Raw genomic sequence first — 23,684 nt, 5'->3', positions numbered from 1 at the left:
ATCTATCTCTAGATTGATCCAGGGAATGCTATTCAGGATAAGAAATGTCTTTCAATTTAAAGTCTCTTCTGGCAGGTTGCTGGAGAAGACACATTTCTCCAAGGAATTCTGTTGCATCCCTGCTATCCCAAAATGGTGAGGATCAGCTCTCAGGTAAAGGATTTGGGTATTTCTAAGTATTTTCTGCTTAATAGCTGAAACTTGAGCTATAGAAGTTGGACTGGAGAAAAGGATGAAAAAAAAAAAAATCACATATACTGCTGGATTTGCCTCTACTACATACAACTTAAATTTACTGAAGCTGTAAGACATGTACGTAGCTGGAAGACACAAAAAGCCAACCACTGTTAAAAATATCTAATTTTAAGAAGGTAACTAATGCAAACAAGTGACAAAAGAAACATTACTTATTTCAACACAGCTACTGTAGTTTGAAGTTCATTTTATTGTTGTGTTTTATGGGTGAGATTTTTTTACAGATTCAGGGTTAATGCCACTGAACTCCATCTTGACAGAGCAACAAAATAACTCCAAAACAGGCTAGAGCAATAAATATCAAACCATTCAATCTAAAATGTATAAATATAAAAGTAATTTCTGAAAATGTAGGAAAAAACAGGAATCCAGTTTTCTGTTTTGGCCTTTTGTAGAGTAACATTGTTGTGGCTCATCTGTATCACCTCAGATCCAGCACAATTATCTTTATGTCTTTTCCAACCACATGGGTACATGGCTGCAGAAAGAGACAACCCATTACTCTCAGAAATCTCAGAAAATACCCACTAACTTCATCCATGAACTACACCTGTAAAAGACCACTGAGAAGAGCCTACCTGGAACAAAAAATCTTAACTTTTTTCAGTGTTGGACTACCTTCTCATTATCCCTACACTCACTGATGAAAGAACAGAACAAAACAAAGAACTCCAACCTCTCCTTCTTTTTGAGGACTAATGCTAACATTCAGAGAGCCTGAGAACACAGAATTTTCAATGTCCCTCAGCATGACTTCTCTGTATTCGATCATTTTATTTTAAGCTATAGGAGATGCTTCTGTATTAGAAGTGAACCCCACTGAAAAAACCCAAACCCATAATTATTCAAAGGCAAAGACTCTTAACAGAGATGTCAGTGTTAGTTGGAAGACAGTGTGACTGCCTGTACTGCTCAGCCATACATACACCATTATGCTCTTAAAACATCAAAAGATATAGCACTACAGAGAAATGCTTAGAGAAGCCAGGGCTAACTTTTGGCAATGAAGGAAACAGGGCTTAACCTACTTATAGCTTCACTTTTAAGCAGCTGGGATGTCTTGATGGGACACTAAAATTGGAGAGATGAACTGATTCATTGCTTAAAAACTGAAGAGCTCTAGAGTAACAACTCCCATTTGAAAATGTGGGTCTTGCTCCTTCTGAAAGGAAATAAGGGTGGTGACTCATAGTAACTACCTCTGGTTAACCACCATTTGAATGGCAGCTTGTAACACTCACCTCATGGCTGCTAAAGACTGCTTAAGTAGTCTCCTGATGCCTACCTTGGTCACTGAACTAAGGTATGAGCTAGTAAAATGGGTTAAATTACTAAGAAATCTAATCTCAAGTTTCTGTTTGCAGCAGAACCATGGTCCAGAGTTTGAACAGTAAAAACTGTGTTGAATTATATACTTACATTAAATAACCTAGGGTCCTTTGTATGTGGATGGAATCCCTTCTTTCTACAAGCAGAAACTTCCAGCATGCCAGCATTAGTAAGTCTGAAGATGCCAGTGCTGAAAAGCAGAACATGACACTCCTGTTACACACTGCTCCCATAGTACACGTCCAAGGTTTCACATACAAATTGCTTAGCTTAAAAGAAGGACAACAGAAAGGTGCTTGGTGACCTCCAATACACAGGAGCTCCAGCTGAGTTGGACTTTTAAAGGTATTATAAATCAAGGGGAGTTGTATTCCTGTAAAGGAAGAAACGATGAGGGGAAGAGGATAACAAGGATTACAGCAGTGGTGCTGTTCTTGTTAGGCAGGTTAGGCCACTGAGGGATAAGGATGGTTCACACAGGAACAGATGCAAACCAGAAACTTAAGTGTTCTGGATTGCATTTCACTCAGGACAATTTAAAAGACAACAGCCTTTAAATCAGCTGTGTAAATGATTAGTAGGAGAACATCCTCCCCAGTCTTTTAGGTAATCACATAACACAAAGCATTAGAAAATGCACTGCTGCAACTCTTTAAGTATTGAATAAAACATTACAAAGCCATCCTTCTGTAAAGATTGATACCTATTAACTACAGGGCAGTGCCTGACAACATAAATGTTATGGGTTAGGGCTGGTTACAGGGTCTCAGCATCAACTGTGAGAGAGGTTTGTAAGAGCAGAAGTTTGCAAAGGTGTGCAGGCTTGCTCAGGGTTAGAAAGCCTAGTGCTTGTGCCCTTGCCTCTCAATCTGTGTTCACAGCTCTGCTACCTGAAGGGCCCATTTAGGAAGTCAAGCAACCAGGACAGGATTCACATCTACTGAGGCAGAAGGCCAGAAGGAAAGGCTGAAGAAATGCACACCCTAAAAAACAGAGTTTAGCCCTGGCACCCTGAAATGCCAGGCACACCAATGGAGAATCACAAATTGGTTGAGGTTGGAAGGAGCTTCTGAAGACTGTCTGGTCCAGTCCCCCTGCTCAGGCAGAACCAGCCTGAGCAGGCTTCCAGGACCATGTCCAGTCAGGTTTTGCATATCTCCAAGGATGCAGACTTCATGACATGTCTGGGAAACCCGTTCCATTACAAACCTTCACATTAATATTTGCACTATTCTAGATTTTTGGAGATATGCAATTTGTCATGTATGAAATACTAGAACAGATCCTTATTGTCAAAAAAGTGATTTTTACCATTCTGCTTTGGAAACTCCAATTTTCGTATCATCCTAGAGAAATAAACTTAACCTGCCTCCACATTCTTAAGCAGACAGAATGAAGATAGATCTGTGCTAGGGCATGGGCAAAGAGTACTTCAGAAGAACAGCTCCTGTAATTATTACTTTGTTGGGCAGAATATACAAAAAAATAACATTTAAAACCTGTGTCTGTGAAGGGAGGAGGAGAGAGAAGCCAGAAACAATGCTGTGCATAGAGACTGACTGAAATGCAAGTCTAGGCAACTTACAGAAAACAAAGTCACAACATAATGTTCATGCCATTCATCTGAGTTGACATGTACCCTTTGCATTTAATCAAATTTTATGACAAGAAGCAGGAAAAAATACTGAAATATTACTTAAAACATCAGAACTTACTCATTATGCTTTGGTGAACAAACAATTGCAATGGCCTCTGGCAACATTAGCTGATAAGAACAATGAGTATGAAGATCAACACTGGATAAGAATGCAGTTTGTGTTGGATGCGTCTACGAAAAGAAAGGGAAAGCTCAACATCATGAAATATTTCTTCTGATAAAGGTCAACATACATTTGAGAAGGAAAAATAATTTACAAGTGAACAAGTTACAAGTGAAAGCATCAGTACTTCCCCAGGCTGGTTTCTAAAGTTCATCTTAGCCCAGATTCTACATTGTTCTATCTCGTTCAGCCTGGAGAAAAGAAGGCTTTTCAGGATGAGATTCATGGAGGCATGTTCAATCAGATATACAAGAGATTTGCTGATCATGGGGGGGAAAGGAGGAATGAAGAAGCACAAGACAAATGGAAATGACTTAATTGTACAAAATCCCTATGAGAAAAAATATTATAAAGTTTAAACAACACAGGACTCCCCTCCCTGTCTTTTGAATATAGCATTAGAAAGTAATAAAATACCCCTAAATAAACACCAAAAAAAAGTTGCACCAGCAAAAGCAGCCCCATTGTGTCAACAGGATGCCTCAACTGCATTAAGGAGTTCTCTGTGGAAAACATGTGTGCTTATTTAGATCATCACAATTTGAATTAAGTAAGCAAATCTGTATTACTCTGTATTGTTTCTTTAGTTTCTTTTTTTTCCCCCACACAGTATGTAGAGCCAATATAGGAAAACCAGAATCTATGAGTCATACGTACATGGATCCAACCCAAAGTGAGGAGATCATACTGATCCTGAATACCAAACAATTCCTCCACGTTCTCCATGTCACAGTAGTCTGGTCCTGCAGTTTGCTTTGGCACTATTACATGTGTAATAGTAAATTCATTATGAGTCTGCAAAACAAGCATTGACTTAAGGTGGAACAGACTAATTAAGGAATAAATGCCAAATCAAAATCTGAAAGATGTCAGCCTATCAGCTAAAACAAAACAGTACAGCTCCACTGTTTCCAGCACCACTGATCCCAGTGCAGCTCTACCAACATACTGTACCTAAAAATATACCTTAGCATTTTATCATGAAAACATACAGGGTACTATTAATCACAACACAGGATTGTTGTATGGAAATGCTCTCAAAGATCAGTGTGGAAAGACTGTCCTGGCACGCTGAAATGCCATTAGTCTTGGAACAAGACTAATACTGCTATTCTTTCTCTTCATGCACTTCAAATACACTTGGGATCATCTTTAAAATTCTTTGTGTCAGCATCAGCCATGACATCTTTCCCTGCTCTCAAAGGACATTAAGTGTTATTTAGGTCAAAGGAAAAAAAAACAGCCTGAAAATCAGATGTTCTACAGCTTGATGGGGGGATTTCTGTTTTGTTGTGCCATTATTAATTTGATGACTACAGTGGATTCTGGCAGTCTTTATATTTCATTGTCCTGTAACTAAACCTCACTTACCTTAGATGAATGCCAGAGAAAGTACTCGAAAAAGCCTGTATTGTACAGCATGCTGAAAAACTTGCTAAGCTTTATAACAATAGCAGTGTACTTTGAGCAGATGCTTCCCCAGTAAAGCAAGCCCACAGTGCTGAGGTGAGCACTCAGGTTATAATATGAAGTTCATTACATGGAAGGCTAACCATTTATATCTGCTTTTGCTCCAAAATCAATACATCACAGGATAATACAGCACTATCAAGTATGTCTTCCCCATACAAATGTGAGGGTTAAACTGTACCAGTTTTCCACAGAGTATTCCACATGTCTCTATTCCTCTTACTGTATTTGCCTCTGCCAGCAGCAGAAATTTGTGACAGAGATCCCTGGGCAAAATGACACCTCTGAGTGCTTCGGCCAATTGAGCTAACCAAGAAAAAAAAAAAAAAAAAAAAAAAGAGAGAAAGAGAGATAAAAGGCATTTACAGCTAACACAATGAAGATCCCTAAAATAAGAAAATATGCACAGTATATTATACTATATTACTACAAGTGGAAGAATTATACTTACCACATCATAGGCTTCTAATGAGAGTAAATCTACAGCACAAGCACTTCTACTAAATTGAAGTCACTAGCCCACAAGATACACTCACTAGCCTGCCCTTGAGGTGATGGTGAACTGGGACCATCTCCCAACACAGGGCTTTCCAGGGGGAACCACTACAGGTTCTGTGTCTGTTCCCTTGAAGTCCATGGCAAGATGCAGACTTCATTTCACAGGAACACTAAATCTCAATCTCTACATCCGTCCATTGGTACTCAACTGGAAAATGAGAACTGTGCAACTCTCTCTCTTAAAATGAAGAAACGATAAGGAACTGCTGCGTTTGCATAAACCTGCTGATGGTTATTTCAGTATGGACATCCTCACAGCGAACACAGACATATGCAGGTAGATAAAATAAAACAGGGAAAAGAAGAAATGTCTGCACTTACTCTGAACAGCACTTAGAGTAGCCACTGGCTTTAGGACCCGTTCTACTGGCGGCGAGTGTCCAGCACAGCCAGAGGTGCCGCTCCTCTCTTTTTTCTCCAGCAGCGCCGCAGATAAGGAACTGTTCTCCGGTACAGAAATACAAGACAGCATACTCCCATCTATCTGTTCAGACATTACCACACTCTCTTTGATTTTCTGATCTCGAGCTAGTTCTTGCTTCTTAAGTTGATCCTCAAAGAATTGGAACTGCTCGGATTCGAGCTGCTGCTGCCGCATATGCGCGATTCGTTTCTTCTCTGCCTCTATTAGCTTTTGGTGCTCTAATTTCTTCAGAAATTCAGTTTTACATTTGTTCTGAAACATACACAACATAGCGATGCTCTCAGAACACCAAAAATGCTATGAAAAAATGGAAGGAAAGGAGCAGTCTAACAGTTCAATAAAACCATAAAACCTTGTCATTAAAAATGAACTCTTTTGGAACCTGGTTACTGAACTGGAAAATACAACTGTATCCCCAAAAGTAGGATGGAAAATATAGTATTGATGGAGGGAACAATGATGTTTCTCAGATGCTTTTTCCAAGACAAGTTTTTTAGCTACAGATCCTATTTACAGTGATTTCAATCTCAATTCAAATTGGAGAACATTTGGAGGCGAGGGACCTTTTCCACTTCCTGACACAAATATCAATTTAATTTTCTTTATACAGAAGAATCAGAGCATACCAAAAAATTATTTGGATCTTTGTAGACAATTATTAAGTAAATATGGCAGCAAATTAATTTCCTAGCACATGCTTGCATTAGTTATTTTTAAGTGACCAGCTGATTCTAAAGAAGAAATGAAAAGTCATTCCTAAGCAGCTCAGGAAATTATTCAGTTCCTCTAAAGCTGGCATTTTATTGCTTTATTTTTAAGTTTTATATGACAGAAAAATATTTATGTCAACATTAATAATCATATAAAACTTACTTTGTGTTGCATGTATTCTTGATATTCTAAGTTATATTTTTTTAAAAGATCTCTTTTCAGTTCATCTGTCCGTGGAAATGCAACCTCCTTCAATTTCTTTGAGGTGGGATGGGGAAAAAAGATAGGTAAATTTACTTTTCACTTTTTAAAAGAGCCACCTGGAAAACAAACTCAGTTGTAACACAGATTTTTAAAAAATACAAAACAGGAAAAACAACCTGCTCTTCTCACAGGAAAAAAAAGCAAAAGATGAAATAGACACTAAATCATAGGTTTATCAAACTTCTATAGTACACTGGTTTCAATAAAAATATTGATTTATATTAGTGAAACGCGTGACGTGGCTACTTCTTATCCCAATGAAAGATTAGTCCTTTTACTAGGAGTCTGTTATCTCTGTCTTGTTTAATAGGTGTGTGATGACTAACGTTTTTTGTTGTAGCTGTAATTTGTAAAGAAGCACTAAAGCAAACTTAGAGAGTTTCAGGTAGGATCTTTGCATTTTTCTCTGGAACTTCCCAGTCAGAAATATGTCTGAATATGCCCATTTCCAGTGGGGGAGAAAAAAAAATATTTTTTTTTAAGAGATAGTTATATCTGTAGCTGTCACAGACCTGGCAAAACAACATTTCTTATAAAACAAAACCAATACCCAATTCTTTCTACTCATGTGAAGGCTGCTACAAAATAATTCAGAGGCTGTAGGCAAGGGGGGAAAGAGACCATGTGCTTAATGCTACTGAGTGCCATAGGAGAAAGCAATGTTAGATGCCCTTTCTCAGTAGGGATGTTCTCCTACATTGTGGACCATAGTTGGAACTTTGGCATGAAGTGTTTTGGTTTTGAGTAAAACATCCAGTTTAACAGTAGAGAAAGCAAGAGAATATGGGGGCATGGAGCAAGAGAAACTCATGGTCCTACTAGCAATTCTCACTAGGCAGTTCCAGCTGTTTTAAGTTCAGTGTAAGACTATACATCAAATTTATTTAGGATTTATTTTCTAGCAGGGAAAAAAAAACAAAAGTAAAACTATTTTGTATAGAAATGGAGGGAAAAAAAATTGTTAAAAACTAAGTAAATACATATTTGGTAAAAAAGAAAGAAAAAATACACTTATTTGGCAGAGTAAGCAAATACTGCACAGGCATCATCAATGCCACACATTTCTCCTTCTGTTTGCAATAGTTGGTTTGGACCATTATCCATTCACATAATTGGAACCAGAATCAAACTAAGTACTGTTAACATGTGCATTTTTAATAGGTAAACTTTCATAAATAGATGTACCTGAGTTCCCAACAACTTACCAACTCACTCAGAGACCATTCTCATTCATGTTTTAGATCAATAATTTAATTTCCAAAATAAAACACGTATAAGTAGTGGAGAAAAGTATCAGAATTTGAAGCTGTGATGGCTGCTATGGGTGCTCTGGGGAAAAAGAAGCTATGGCCTATATGTGCTGGGAAAAACAAAGAAGTTCTGAGCAAAACATTTCATAAAGACCAGGAAACGATAACCCTACCTTAATAATATCTTGTTTTTCTGGTACTGCACATTGGTGATAGTCTCGGTGACTGGGCAGCTTTTCTACAAACAACCTAGAAAATTAAACACGCATGTGTTTGCCTTAGTGGTCAGAGGAAAATCCATAATAGCTTTCATGTTGGCAGAAAAATAGGTTTCACATAACTGTTAAACACTGAATTCCAGATGACTTGGAGCAGGGTTCTACACACATGTTTAAACTAACACAGTATGATATGGACCTGTATGGGACACACAGAATAAAGACAGGAGATTATTTTCCACATCTGAGAGATTTTGGTTTCCATTAGTACTGGGTTAGGTTAAAAAAAAAAGGGCTAACTATCAGCCAGCATCTAAAAATATCCCTCAAAAACACCCTCCACTCTAATCAGTGTTAATAAATCCTATTACTACTCTCTTACCTGTTCTTAGCCAAAATGCTGACTGGAAGACAAGAATGCAGCAATGACTATCATTAAAGCAGGTATTTTTACCAGACCAAGCTGCACAGCTAACTGCAGAGTGAGTAATCCACCCAACAGCTAAATTATGGCAACACTCAGCTGCAAAGAGTTTGTAAAGCACAGCTGCTATCATTCTTTCAGCAATTTGCACAATATTCACCTCCAGACCCTCTTTTTATAGAGATAGATAGATTTTAAAAACAGGTGGGCTAAGAAAGTTTGATCTAGTGTTCAGAGTATGAGGAAAATAAGGAGGGAGGAAGAATGTCTCCTTTATAAAAATTTTAAAATATGCACATTAAAAAGAAAAACAATCTTTCAGAAGTAATAAAACCAATCAATCAATCCTACAGCAAAACTAGCTAGGTTAAAAGTTTAAATCTGCCATGATATATTTTTTGTCTGTCTATTTTGAGAGTTATAATGAAAGTTGGCCAGATTTGTTATTTTGTGGTAAGAATAATCATACAATGAACATATATTGTAGATATTGCATTTATTCCTGTAAGAAACAATAAATTATACTTAATCCTTTTGAGGGAAAAAAAAGGAAAAAAGAAAACATTTTTCTCATGCTTTTTAAGTGTTGTGCAATACTGCCATCCTTAAGATCAACAGATGCTCATAGGACATAACTAAAGGCTCAGAAATCTTATTTAAACATTGCTTTGAAAGTCAAAAATTCTATTTAACCAACATGCTGGCATATAAAGAATAATCTGGGGGCAGCAGTGCTCATGGTATGGCCCTGCAGAGTAAACTCAAACCTCTGTATGTTAGGTTAATTCATGCCTGGCAGTTTGGACATGGATAAGACAACCATATGAAAAGGTGAGAGGAAATTTTAACTAAGCCCATGCTCAGTGTAAAAGATCCCCAGAGAACAAAGGGGTTCTGCAAGAAGACATTAAACAAGTTTCTCCTTATCTAAAGGGGTTCTCAGTGCAGCTCTCCATTTCAGTTTACTCAGAATTATAAGCTGTTTTAGTTACAAGTGGTTTCTTACGTTATGAACTTATTATAAAACACAAAAGCGTTCTCCAGGTTTCCCTCCTCCATGTACACCGAGGCCATTCGCTCCATCTCTACCCCAGATCTGAAGTAACGCCGTGGAGTGATGTCCTCATTGATTGTGATATTGCTGCCAAGCTTGCTTAAGGCACGTACTCTCTCCTCTGGGGTCACAGAGATGTCTGTGTGGTCAGGAATAGCTACGAGCTTTTTCTGAAAAAGAGCAGTCTGATTAGCAAAGAGAATATTCTGTTTCACTTTCAGTAAGTGGTCTCAGTCAGGAAGCTCAAGTGAAATCTTCAGCTAGTTTTTTCTGAAAATAGGCATTGGTTTCCCCACCTCCAGCCACAGTTGAAACATTCCAATCTATTTCTTAATTGCAAGTAAATTGTGATCAAAAAGAAAAGTGATCTTATTCCCTCCAAAAACAACAACAAAAAAAGATAAAATTAGGGAAATAACTGTAGAAAAAAAAATAAGTAAATAGATGTAGAAATTACCAAAGGCAATATAAAATGGGTCTTCTTTAAAAGCCTCCACACATGAATTCTACAAGGCTCTGTCTTTAGTTACTGAAATAATTTGATGGATGTCCTGAAAAATCAGACTCCTATTACATGATGTATAGCATTTGACTGCTAGAAATAGCTCAGGAAACAAAGAGCAATAAGCTCCTCTGGTGAGAGAACAGTTAATTTCAAATCTTCATTTCCAGTTTTAAATGAAACAGTTGAAGACTAAGGAGTTAGAACAAATTACTGAAGAGGAACCATAGCTGATTATTATGGTCATTACCTTCCTGCTAATAAATAAATAAATAAATAAATAAATAAATAAATAAATAAATAAATAAATAAATAAATGTTGACTGCAAGTTGTTTCCTCTTACTTTGATGAATTTTTTTACTCTTTCTATTCAAAATTTCAACTTCTTGAAAACCTGACTGCTGAGTCCCCCTAAATCACAAATACAGATATAGAATAAATTCCAACAAAACCATCAGGCAGAACACGGGAGGAACGTTGCAGCATTCAGGAGGAGACCCGTGGAGCTGAGAGCCACCACTGCTGACCAGCTCTCCTGAAATGTTTCCTAACTGAAGGAGAAGTTGTTTGGCCACTGAAGCATTTCTTTGTAATACATACCAGTGAGCTGACAGTGAATGGTTGCTCCATGCTGTTGTCTGCCTGCAAACCGAGATTGCTCTTTTCCTCCAAAGTCTCCATCTGACTGAAAAGGGCAGTATCAATCCTGAGCTCAGTATTTGACACCAGTTGTCTCAGGGTTTAATGGCCCAAGGGAAACTGGAATATAGACACGTTGATTGTGGTCATGTGCTGGAAAAAATAAGTCATTCAGATTAGAAATATATTCAAATGTCACGTAACTTTGCATGCCAGCACCCACTCATTACTTTGGTGGCACAGTACTTACACATTTCATAATAATTTAAAACTTAGCAGGTCTCTAGAATTTAAATTGGGAATGCATAAAGGCTTACAGTTCAGTTGTGGACTAGCTGACTTGTACTAAGGTTATTGCAGTGGATTTGAAGACAATAAATTATTTTTGCAATTTTTAAGGCAACTTAAAAAACCCCTAACTTTCAAATATTAAGTAAAAAGCACAGAAGTTTGAGGACTTATCACAGAACCTGTGTTTCCTTGAGCATATGTAGGGACAAACATATTTACAGAAAGTATGAATTTGGTATATTTATTTTCTGCTAAGCCTATAATGAGAAATAAAACTTTACACATAAACTTGTATCAGTAATATAAAGCAGAAAAAATACTTCAAACACCATGTGTTCCACCTGCACAAACTCAAAACTCAAAATACAATGAACTCTGAGTCAACTGATAAAAATTCCTCCTTGCACAGCTTTGAACAAGTAAAGAGAAAAATGTAGATGTTGCAGTCATAAAAAAAAAACAACTAAAGGAAACTTAAACCAAAACCAGAAAACCTAACTCTGAGAGAGGAATGAAATACTTAAATTACACAGGAAATGTGAAAATTAAGTTTCACATTTTTAATGTGTTTTTTCACTTTGGTGTGCTCAATCTAAACAGATTTGATCCTGCATGTTGAAGGCTCTTTATATGTTGCAATAAACATGTTTATGCTTTTGTGAAAGCATAGAGTGGTTTCAGCAAAGATATTTTCTCAGCACATCTCTCTCTAGAGGCCAGAGGACTCTGGGTTAAAGAAAACCCTAATGTGTTTTTAGATGGCTGTATTTCTCAAGTATTGATTTTTGTGTTTGTGTCTTCCTCATTTTTCATCCAAAAAGCAATACTATCTATTAGATCAGCCCTAAATTTGAACCATTAGTGCAATTCAACTTCAAGAATTTTTGCTAATGAAAGTATTCAAACTGCTTGCACAATTTGTTACCAAAAACAAAATAAATGAGCAAAGTTTATACTTCTAGAGAAAACAACCTTAGTTGTGGTTGCAGTGCTAAAAAAACCAGTTATCTAAACAATTTAATTTTATGTACATGGAGCTCTGGTGTAAATGATCAGCTTGGCAGGAGAGTCTATTCACTGCCTATTCACAAACTGTAGAAAGGCCCCATGGGACAACAATAATGAAATATTTTTGCTTTAGCCTACTCCAAGAAACATTCTGCTTTAGGGCTTGTTCCACCTGAAACCCTTCTCCACTGAAGCACTGTAGATGTGGAAGGAGAGAGCTAAAAGCTTGGCCAGTTTGCACAGTTTGTGTCAGACTTCTGGCCCTGCAGCCCAGATTCCAAGCAGAAATAAAATCTTCAATGAGAGACTCTGCATTCATATGCTTTGTGGAACTGAGGAACAAAAACCAAAAACTAAACAAAAAAGGACCTAAAAAGCATATATTTTACAAATATTTATTCATTCACTTATCCATCACTTTTTATTTTATTTCCCCTAGAAGCATCTGGGACAGCTAAATTACTTGAATGGAAGAATGGATTTAGTGTAAAGTATGCATCCAAGTATAACAAACTGCAAAATGTTCTAGTCACTCATGTATATATAAATTTGTTCAAAAGTAAAGGTGCAGAAATGCATTTCTCTCCAATTTCTTATTTCATTTCGCAGCTTCTGGCAAGAAAGCTCTTCTGTAGCAGTTTTTCATTCTGCTTTTCAAGGCTTTCTCCCTTAACAGTCCTTCTGCAAAGCCTAGAGGGGGAATGGACATTTAGGACAATGCTCGTGAGATGCTTCCCACTGCAGACATGGAATATGGATCAAATGCTTCTTTCAGCTGTTGCCACTCCTTGGAGACCTTTCAATCTGGCTGGTAGGCAAGTGCCAAAAAGTGCAGCAAGTGGCAAACACAAGAGCCACTAATTAGGGGTTTGGTTTGGTTTTTGGGGCCAGTACTCCCTAAGAGGTCTTTGTTAAAGAAGCCTATGGTATTCCCCAGTCAAAATCTCTTTGGAAATGCCACAGGAAGACACTGTGGACCCCTTTACTTCCAAATATGTCTCAACTTGACTGGCTCTAAGAATAATAATGTTATAAACATAATTCAGTGAACTTTCAACCTGAAGAAGCGTTAGTTATAATGATTTTTTTAAAGTGTAATACCAGGTAGTTTAAAGAGGAGACATCTGGTTATAGCAGAAATTCACACTTCCTCAAAATTGTGTCAGAGCCTGGAAAGGATGAAGAAGCTCTGCAAAAAACATAAGATGTGCCAGTGCAAGAGCTTAGCAGAAGAATGCATGCAAAGAAAGGAAGAAACTGGTTTTTTAAATTTAGTTTCAGGAACACACTAAAAACTACACACTGTAAATAAAGAAGAAATACTAAGATGAATTTGTATCCCTTTTACAAAAATGTCATATTAGACTCAAATATATTCACTATTACAGGTGGCAGTGTAACTTAAGAAAACAGAAATGCTATAAAGAATGTGGGCTGACTTATGACTGCACTCCAATATATTATCCTTAACACGTGGACCCAGTGGCAGAATTATGAATGATTAAAATGCAGAGCATTAAGCTTTACTAAAAACACAACCAGAGGCGTGTGTGCCAGCTGCCTGGAACGCCTCTGTGCATAATGTTCCTCATGGCACAGCTTCACAGTCACCTTCAGCTCCTCGGAGGGCACCACACAGCCAAGGGGCTCCCCTCACCCTCACCATCCTTCTTTGTACTCTCACTTTGTTGTCTCCACTGACTTCAAGGCAAGTTGGAGCTAATCCAAATCAAAATTAAATGGACTTTTACTTCCTTCTCAAAATCAAAATGCAAAGGAGCAGGCAGAACCATGAAGGCAGAAATGCAGACAGATTTGTCACTTTCTGAGGCCGTGATTGATAGATTGATATCAGCTGGCTTTGAAAGGGCACCCTAAGAGCTTATACGGTGCCTATAAAAATTGCCCAGTTCTGGCAAGTGACTCTGTTTTCTGGAAATAAACTTATATTTTACTTTAAAAGAGTAAAGATAAATTCAAGCACCAAATCTCTCTGTATAGCTGAAACTAATTATACTCAAATATACAAAATACTTATGCTAATACAGTGAACTACATTCCAACCTCAATCACAGGGGATAAATACCAATGCTAGCTTGGAGCTGTCTTAGTCTATTAGACTTTAAAGTCATCAAAACTCTAAGAGTAAAGATGCATTTTTCTGCTTTACTATTTCAGGCCTTCCAATGAACTTAGATGGACTTAGATAATGTTTGCTTGAGGACAAATGCCAGGATATTTAGCATTCAAATTGTTTTTTACTAATTATGAGTCTTCTGATAGTCATTATCAGACCATAATAATCTAACATCTATTCAATGGTTAAGAAACTTTTCTTGATTTCTTTGGAAATAGCACTTCTTACCAAATCCTCAACAAGCATTTGTTTTCCTATATGTCCCATCTTATTATCATAGGTATTAATCCTTGAAAAATCAGATTCATTAAATCAAAGCCCTTCAGCCACAGGAAACAGAGCAAACTGAGAAAATCAGCATTTTAAGTGGCATTGAAAGTTATTGTTTCTGTTCAGGCTAACAATCATGGTACCAAGTACCAGGGAAATGAAAAGCAGAGAGAGCAATTTAAGTAAAAGTATGTGCCAAGAGCAGTACGTGAAGATAGAATCATATCAAGTACCTCAGGAGTCGGCTCACGAGACAGAGGTAGTGTGAGAAGATCTGGGGAATGCATGCACAGACAAACCCTTCTGAGAGCTGCAATATCCCAGTTCACCACAAATTCTCCAACACCCTCACGGTTTGCTGCAGGCTGGCATTTCACACAGCCGCCGGGCTGGCTGCGTGTGGCACCCTGCACCAGGCACCCTGGCTGTGCTCAGAGCCCAACAGGCTCTGATGACCTTCCACCTTTCAGAAGTGTGGGGTGACAGTGAGAGGTGACACCCATGGCTGCACAGTGAGGCTGTGCTGGCTCCAGTGCTGCTGGAGTTTCACGGCTGGTGCTTGCAATGCCTCCAGTGCAGCCAGGGCACAGCCAGGCACATGGAGCGTGTCTCCTGCCTTGCTGGGACAGACTGCAAAGTGTCCTTACTGCAAAGTGTCCTTCCCAGATATCCCCTGATGGGACAGACTGCAAAGTGTCCTTCCCAGATATCCCCTGCCTCTGGGAGATGATGGTCCTGGCCAAGCCAGGGCCACCAAGCAGGACCAGGCTTTGCCCAAGGATGCTCACAGGACATGGGCACCCCAGTGGGAGCTGTGCCATCTGGAGAGGACACAAAGAGGAGCTCAGGGTGTCACCACCTCCCAGAAACTGACTGCAGAGGACAAGCACTGAATCTCAACTCCTTATCATCATCTGAAGGCCACTATTCCCTCTTCAGTTCTTCAGAGGAGGTTTTAAAAGGTCGAACAACCTTTTTTGATTTTTAAACAAGTAACTGAGTAACTTCAATCCATACTAGTGAAATACATAGTTTTCACTTTGTAACATTAGTTTCCTCTTTGTAACATATTTTTAAATTTCAAGGGAATTAATCATAACGCTGACTTTGCTCTCAGCAAACATTTATCAATATTTTGACTACTGGTCTTAGGAAAAAAATCTTCATTAAAGAGATCACTGGAAAAATTTCAAAAGCACTTTCTTAATTCGAAAATAATCTATGCAATGATTTATTCTCTGAATATTTTTAATAGTGGGTCATTCCATAAATATTAATCATTTAGCTTGATATTTTTGTGGAATGTAAAGCCTAGATGAGGTTCTCACCAAAATTGTTAATTTCATTCCATTGGGATTAGAATTCCTAAAGTATATCTAGAAGCATTTGCTAATACAGAGGGTAAAACGTGGTATGGTTATACTTTTTGAAACTGCTCCTGAGAAAAGTGTTCTGCAGCCATCCTGTGGCAAGGAAAAGCTTACTTTAATATTGCCATGAGAAGTTAACACAGCCACACACCATGTTACTATACTAGGAAGTGTGATGATTACAGAATCCTAGAATAAAGATGCATCTCAAACCATAAGGAGGTCAGTCCTTATTAAAATAGCCAAACTAGCAAGTGCAAATAACTCCTTTCAATTACCCATAATGGAACTAAGTTGTCTCAGCAAACTTTAAATAGGTCACACCAGCAATTGCCAGATGAAGGTAAAGGACTATTTCATGCCAATAAGTCACCCATGAAGCAGATACTTAAAAATCTTTACTTGGAAGTGGATGTTCAAATGAATTTGGTGAAAAACAGGTTAGAAATACAGGCACCTGTCTCATTCAGCTCTTTTTGAAATGCAAAGCCATGTATTGGCACAGCACATAATCATTTATACACACACACTTAGGTTTGATATATAAATATGCTAAATACCAGCCTAAATAGCAAACTGCTTTCTGTTGGTTCTCTCCAAAAAGAAACAGCATGTTCATCTGTCAACATGCTTTTTGTAACAAGCATTCATCATCACAGCAAGTGATTCAGCTGGTATAGTAGGTTGTCTCTTCTGGAAAAAAAGCCAACAAAGCACTGAATGTCATGGCAAGATCATGCTCTTGTGCAGAGGAAATACCCAATCAACAAAACTCAACAGAATGGCCTTTCAATGAAAGAAATCACTGTGAGGAATCAGTTCCTGAAAACCCTGTGCCTTTCAGTGGAGAAGCTGCTCTTCACAGCTTCTACTAAGCTCAGCTCTAGAAAAGCCCACCTCACTAACAGTTCACGTTTTGGCACTGCTCCTTAGCTCCACAGCTCCATTTAAACAGCAGTTCCAAGACCTCCCAAGCTCCACTGACTCCCAGAAGCAGCTGCTGAGGGATCCAACCATCTCTCCTAGAAGCAGATCAAGAACATTTCCTCTTTGTCACTGGTGAAGGACCAGTGCCTCCCATGTCCCAGCACACTGCCTGCAGCCTCTCTGCAAACTGTGCCAGTGGCAGGCAGTAGCACCTTCACCTGCTTGGGTGCTGAGAGGGAGGAATCATGGGCAGGGAGGACCCTCCATGCACAGCTCTACCAAACCCAAGCCTTGCTTATATGCTTAGGCCACTCAGTGCTGTACCTTGCAGCACAAAACTGAGCTTTATTCTCATCTAAAAAAAAGAATGGGTGACACAAGGGTCTGATTTCCCACTTCAAAATGAAGTTTGAATTATTGTTCTGCAAATATTTGGACTACTGCAATTAGTCAGCGTAGTTACTTGAATATCATTGACCACCTGTTCTCTAAGGACAGCATTCCTCTTGGCACAGATAAAAACATTACTGCATCAAGAAGCTTTGATAACAAAATTAGATTGCTACTGGGTCGGCTAAGACTCTGATAAACCACTACAACATGCAGATAATGTCCAACATGGCACATGCAAGAACCTGACTTTTGCTCCCTAAAATATGTGAATGTAGAGCCTACAGGCTTCTCTCTCCTATTGCTTCAAAGCACACAGGACACCTCTGACTGTCAACTATTTTCCCATTCATTTTTAAGCAGGCTGTTTTGAAATCAACATCTAGTATGGTTGTACTGCTATAACATAACCTCACGTGTTTGAGCTGTACACACAGATGATGGCTCGCTACCAGATTTATTACTATGCTCTGTCTACAAAAATAATAGTGACTTTTAAGAGAATGTCCTGAAAAACGGACTGGAAATATTGAACATTCAAACATGCATTTGTGAACTGACAGTTCTTTCTCTTGTGGATTCTTGTGTTAAAACAAAGAACAATCCCTCCTCCTCCCTCTTTTCTTTAGTGACACCATTCAGTTTCAGAAAAGCAGTATTTTTAACATAATGGATAAATATCCACCATGGTAGAGCATCTTGGATTACAAGCAAAAGCTTTTGCAGGCAGTCAGTGAAATATACTTATGCAACACAGAACAGCATCTTTCCACTGACCCACTAAAAGGATGTTCAAGACATGGTGTAGAAAAACAGTGCCATTTCTTCCTCTGGGAAATCCACAACAGTCCCCCAAGAAAATTGCATCAGGGCACAGTAACCCAGAAGAGGACAGAAGTACAAGAAAGAGATGTTTTTATACAATTTGTTCTTTGTTTATTCACCTGAAATACTGAAAAATAAGGGATACTTGCAATCCATTACATCATTGATAAAACTAACTTCCAGCATGAAGACAAGAAGCAGTGTTGCTAAGGGAAACAAATGAGAGGTTAAAATCAGAACAGAGGCCTGCAACTTCATAGACTTCTGAGAAACAAAGCAAGCATGATTCCTTGCAAAGCCTTAGGTTTCACAGATTTTTTTCTGTCTGTATCCCTATTTCTCTCAGGGGCAAAGTCTCACTAGGCCAGAGGGGTTAAGAATATTCTGGTTCTTCCTATAAAATGCAATTATTTTTTCTGGCAAAATATATCCTACCTAATTTTAGAACACTTTGAGGCTCCTTTGCATCTAATAAGAAAACTTATTAAGAAAGGAGAGTCAAATTTACTTGATATTTCTGCCACAAAAATTCACAGTTTATTTGAAGACTATTAAAGTGCCTATAAAGAATGAAGCTTGGGGGTTTTTTTGGGTTTTTTTTTGGCCTCAAATCCAGAAAAAATTAATTGAGGCATTAGTTCAAAGGATTCTGACTGTTTTATACACAAATGGTTAAGCAAGGAAAGGTCAGGTAAGAAATGGATGGTGGTATTACCTGCAGGATGAGGTGTGATCAATCAGTATGAATAACTACCATTTAATCTGGCATGTTTCTGCAGTACAATGCTCATATTAAAATAACACAGTTAGTTGATTCATAAGGGAAATCTTTGACCTCCTCCCCTGTTCTAGATGATTCAGGATGTAACATGCTATGAGAAAAAAAAAAAAAAGAAAGCCCAGGAAAAACAAGAGGAATGTTTGGCTCTATGAGAAGAATTCTGTGAGCTTTAGACTGCTTGTTCTACCTGGTTAGTTACAATATTTAATTTCTCTTAACTTTCTAAGATTGACTGTGGTAAGCACACATTTTATAGCAGCACTGGCTGTAACACAGTCAGCTCACAGGGCTGCTTGACAGTCAGCTGAATTATCCAGAATATCAAAGCTGAGCACAATGATTTCTGGTTAACATTTTGTACCCTTGCAGGCCAACAGGCTCTTCATCCCAGTGAAGCTATGCACAGTCTACCTCTGAGCCTTTCAAATCATTAGCTTTTTCCCTCAGGATGAGCCCATTGATCTCTGCAGCCTATACAAGCTCCTTTTCATATCAACATAGAGCAATAGATGTCTCTGAAGGCTTTTTGACGGTGTTTCAGAGCTGCTAAAAGAGGAAGATGCTTCCTACGTTGATTATGTGGAGAGCCCACAGCTTCCATAACGCAATTCCGTATGTTGTGTGCTGAGCTGTGACTCATCCAGAGCTGCCAGTAGGAAGTGGTAGGCAACGGGTTGTGTCTGAGGAGCTGCCTGACTCACAGCATTACTGAGAGGCACCAGCAGCCAGGCAAGATTGAAAAGGATGGATTTTTATAATAGGACCTTCTTTGCAACAACAGCGCTAAGCCACTGCACACGGATTGTTCAGGAGCTGCACAAGCAAGATAATTTTCTTTCATGGACTGATACTTCTATTTATAATGGAAAGCATGACCAGAAAATATGTTTCCTGGCATGACAATCTAAATGTTCTAATTTTATTAAAATTTTATAGACGCAGACTTCCTTTACATGGCAGCAAACTAATTTTCAGAACACAATTTAGAAGTGTAACCTTTGGTGTAGAAATAAAATTTCAGGAGTCTGATAAAACCAGAAAAAAAACATTATTCACACATGTCCAGCTAACAGAGACCAAATACTTAATTTTAAGCAGTAGTTGTTTAGTGCCTTCATACACAAGTCACCTTGCCATTCTCTCAGCAGCTGAAGATTTTACAACATCCCTCACCTTGAGCTATACTCTTCCTGATCTTGGTGATTAACTTTCAGGAAAAGCCTCAAGGCCTAACCTTTAATGCACATAAAGAAAACCACATGAGAAATGCCTTCACAGTGTCTGCAGAGCAGTATCAAGTAATACAAATGACTGCAGGACTGAGCAAGACAATTTTTAAACACAATGCTACTAAATAACCCCCTGCACTTAAAGCCATTTAAAATACTGTGCACACACACACAAAGAAGTATGATACTGGCACCTACAGAATTATACAGAATTTGGGATGAATGCTTGCTGCATTCCTACAGTATCCTGTGATCTATGAAACACCAGACTTGTCAACACTGGCCTTTGGTTTAGTTATCCAAACAGTTAGCACTTAGACAAGCAATATACCAGCTGTAATGCATTTAGTACATGAGAAAACACATCTGTTTCAGAGTATATTGCCTGAGCAGAACTCACAACAACAAACCTGGGCTACATTCTCCTGGGACTATTCAATGAAGTTCTGGGTCTATATCCTATTTTCTAGGACTTGGTTGTCTAAGGCAAGTCACCAATATATTCTAACTACAATTTTGGATAGTAATCCACTTTAGCCTGCAACAAGGAGACACCCCACCTCTGTGAAGATAGAACTTTCTCAAAGCTGCTCTTCACCTGGGGAATTAATATCCTGGGAAGTACAGTGCCTCCAAGATCTCATAATCTCACTACTTCCCATTCTCAGTAGAAGGTGGGGGTTTTCCTGCCCATGACTTCTCAGATCACTCAGAACCATGTGCATATTAAATACAAATAATTCCAGACCAAAAGGAATTCCCCCAGAAGATACTTTTTTGGCATCCTTCTGAAACAGGGCAGCATGAGCCAGAGCGATTTACACTGCTCAGTGCACTTCAGAAGGACACCTGAGATCCTGCAGAGGTCAAAAGGAGGCAGGTACAAAACCAAGTACGTGAACAGAAAAAGCTCATCCGAGAGCTACAGATGCTCAGCAAACACAATTTCTACTGTTTTTAGATTCTTTCACTTCCTGTTCCGATGATCTCTTTCACGTATATATGGAAATCATGTCGAGACAGAACACTGTTATCAGTTTGATTTGGCACACGGCAGCGTTCCGGACTCCCCAGCACACCGCCACCACCTCTTTGCGTGCACGCAGTAGAGTCAGCAGGTTCAGCCGGCCCCGAGCCCCCGCTGCTCCCGCCCGCCTTCCGCCCTGCCCTGCCCTGCCCGGAGGAGGCTGTTCCGAGGCCTCCGCGGGTCGCCGCACCTGCCGCCGGGCGGGGACGGGGCCGGGGAGCGGATGGGGCTGGTGCCGGCCCCTGCTGCCAGGGCGCGGGCCCCGGAAGGGACAGCAGCCTCTTCTGCTGTGCCCGCCGGGGCCGCCGGCTCCGAGCAGCGGGAGGAGGGACAGGCAGCGCCCGGCCGGCCCCGCGCTCCCCTCGGCGGGAAGGGCGATGCTGCTTACCGGGTCTCGCATCCGTGCGAGCGGACAAAGCGCTGGGCGGGGAGAGGCAGGAGCGCTGGGGCGGCCTGGGCCTCCTCCCGCTTCTCTTTCTCTCTCTCTCTCTCTCTCACTCCTCTTCCTCCCGTCTCGCCTCGCCTGGCCCCGCCGGGACGCGGAGCCTCGGGAGCGGCCCCGGGCGGGCAGGTGGCGGCGGGCAGCGAGCGCCGTGCGCCGCCGCAGCCGGGCCGTGTCACGGTGCGGGCGAAGGGAGGAGCCTGCGCAGCGCCGGGAGACAGAGCGGCGTGCCCGCGTCCCGCTCCGTGCTGCGGGCTCCGGACACCGCCACGGGCCGGGCACAGCCGGGGGTGCCGCGGGCGAGGACACCGGTGCTGGGGTACAGCAAGGTCCGTGTGCACCTGGGATGCGTCCCCTCCGCGCTTCCCGCGGAACCGGTGCCAGCCCGGCCATCCTTAAGTCAGTCCTTTTCTGCTTGGGTACCGGAGGGTATGCACACCTCACCTGGACTCTCCTGAAATTTGGGAAGGGCTAAGTGAGGGGAAACGATGTTAACTTCCTTGCGGGCGAAGTTGTGGGTAAGGAGGAAAAGGATGAAAGTTAAACTGGTTGTCAGTGTGGGGCTGTGGAACCTGGGAGGAGGCATGCTGGACAGGAGGGCCTTCCTCTAAAGCAGAGGAGGTAGCCTGGGTTTCTGAGGAGGCCAGGCAGTGCTCTGGGCTGGCCTAGATCTCTACTGGGAATGTTCAGCCAATGCAGCAGTTACTCACTCCGTGATAAGTTTGGCTGATCTTGTAGTCATTCTGCTGAACTTGCTCAGCAGGTATTGATCATATTGATGCCTTTCCTGGACCCCAAACCTGGACATGGAAGTCTAGACACGGTCTGAGATACTTGTATTTAGCTCATCTGGGACCCCCAAACAGTAATGTAATTTTCCTTCCTTCCTTTCATTGTGTGTGAGGCTGTTCTGGCATCCCAGCCTTGAAGTACCACTCTTGGTGCTGATGGCTGTGGAGTGAGACAATAGATCTTGGTCCTGACTTTAAGAACAGGAGGGACTGATTTGGGCTAGCAACAAAAATCCAGTATGTTCAAACACCTTGTTATCTCGGATTTGGCTGAGAGAGGTATGAGATAGAGGCTCCAGCCTATGTCATGGAAGGTTTTCAGTGGAACTGTTGAGTTAATCCTATCCTGAAGCAGACATGGAAGGGACACTTTCAATGCTGGAAGGATTCTTGTCTGGACAGTAATGGCTTTCCAAGGGTAAATGTAAAGAAAGGGTATTCCTGTTGTTCAGACCCTGTGCATTCCAGGACTGCATTTCTGATCAATGCCAATAACAGGATAAAGTTTGGCTGCAGGAAACTTTGGTAAATTGAGAGCCTATCAGATGGGTATTTGGAAATTGTCTTCTGATGAAAAAACTGGCAATCCTTTGTAAAACTCATTTATGTCAGAGGCGAAGTTAGGCTGAATATTAGGCTGATTTAGGGGCTCAGTATTGAAGACACTGCACATGGTGCTCTTTCCCAAGAACTGTTGGTCACTGACCTGAATGTTTCCCTGTAACCTCTTGCAGGGTGTGTCTGTGGCTGGTTCTTCTTGTACAGCATGGGAAGATGCCCTAGAAAAGTTTGAACTTGATGTCCTGGGGCAGCCCTTGGTGGCTGCTTCCAGGATGAGTAAACTTAATTTCAGACCTGTATCCACACAACCAGATTTTGAGGAACAGCTAGATCCACCTTCCTTTACCTCCCTGAAAGGGCATTCCCCAGTGTGTGCCCACTCCTTTCTTCAGTTGGGCAAAGCTACATGCTCTGGTTCATGGAGAATCAGTTCTAGTTCATGGTTAGCCCTGATTCTGCAGCAGGGAAAAGGCACCACTGGTGAGGGTGGAAGGAGTGTTTGGTGCTGTGGTTCTCTTTTCTTCCCTCCCTTCCACTGCAGGATTTGTGCAAAGTCACACTGTCAGGTTCATCCCGTGCACCTTGTCTGAGTGCTGGGTGGTGCTGCAGAAGTGTGAATGAGAGCAGAAGTGAAGGGCTTTGCTGCCAGACACTTGAGAGAGGCCTTCTCTTCCTCTTTACCTTTCCCTGCTGCCCCTCCCCTCAGACTGAGCCTG

At 40.4% G+C, this 23,684-nt stretch overlaps 1 protein-coding gene across 2 annotated transcripts; it reads right to left on the bottom strand.

Moving 5' to 3' along the window:
- Positions 1 to 425: 425 nt before the first annotated feature.
- STAMBPL1 (STAM binding protein like 1) lies at positions 426 to 21,775 on the bottom strand. 2 transcript variants are annotated; one of them, XM_015633201.3, is made up of 11 exons: positions 21,563 to 21,775; positions 10,881 to 11,072; positions 9,730 to 9,947; positions 8,255 to 8,330; positions 6,730 to 6,825; positions 5,754 to 6,108; positions 5,098 to 5,180; positions 4,062 to 4,199; positions 3,300 to 3,412; positions 1,675 to 1,774; positions 426 to 733 (listed from the first exon to the last, which is right to left on the bottom strand). In XM_015633201.3, the coding sequence occupies exons 2-11, from the start codon at positions 10,959 to 10,961 to the stop codon at positions 677 to 679; spliced, it is 1,317 nt and encodes a 438-aa protein (XP_015488687.1). In that variant the 5' UTR covers positions 10,962 to 11,072; positions 21,563 to 21,775; the 3' UTR covers positions 426 to 676. The 2 variants fall into 2 exon arrangements, with proteins under 2 accessions (XP_015488687.1, XP_015488685.1); XM_015633199.3 differs by having other exon boundaries at positions 5,056 to 5,180; positions 21,563 to 21,774.
- Positions 21,776 to 23,684: the final 1,909 nt, after the last annotated feature.

Source organism: Parus major, chromosome 6 (genome assembly GCF_001522545.3).
Source record: "Parus major isolate Abel chromosome 6, Parus_major1.1, whole genome shotgun sequence".
Taxonomy (NCBI): domain Eukaryota; kingdom Metazoa; phylum Chordata; class Aves; order Passeriformes; family Paridae; genus Parus; species Parus major.
Note: the sequence above shows the minus strand (reverse complement) of the source record. Positions and strands in the feature narration are given on the sequence as shown.

Bases quoted from the DNA above. Each gene is read 5' to 3' on its own strand.
- STAMBPL1 (XM_015633199.3), bottom strand. From the start codon at position 10,961: ATGGAGACTTTGGAGGAAAAGAGCAATCTCGGTTTGCAGGCAGACAAC. The intron at 8,331-9,729 runs GTAAGAAACCAC...TTAATTTTCTAG, and splicing joins TTTTATAATAAGTTCATAAC to GTTGTTTGTAGAAAAGCTGC. The intron at 5,181-5,753 runs GTAAGTGCAGAC...TTTCTTGGTTAG, and splicing joins TACTCTAAGTGCTGTTCAGA to CTCAATTGGCCGAAGCACTC.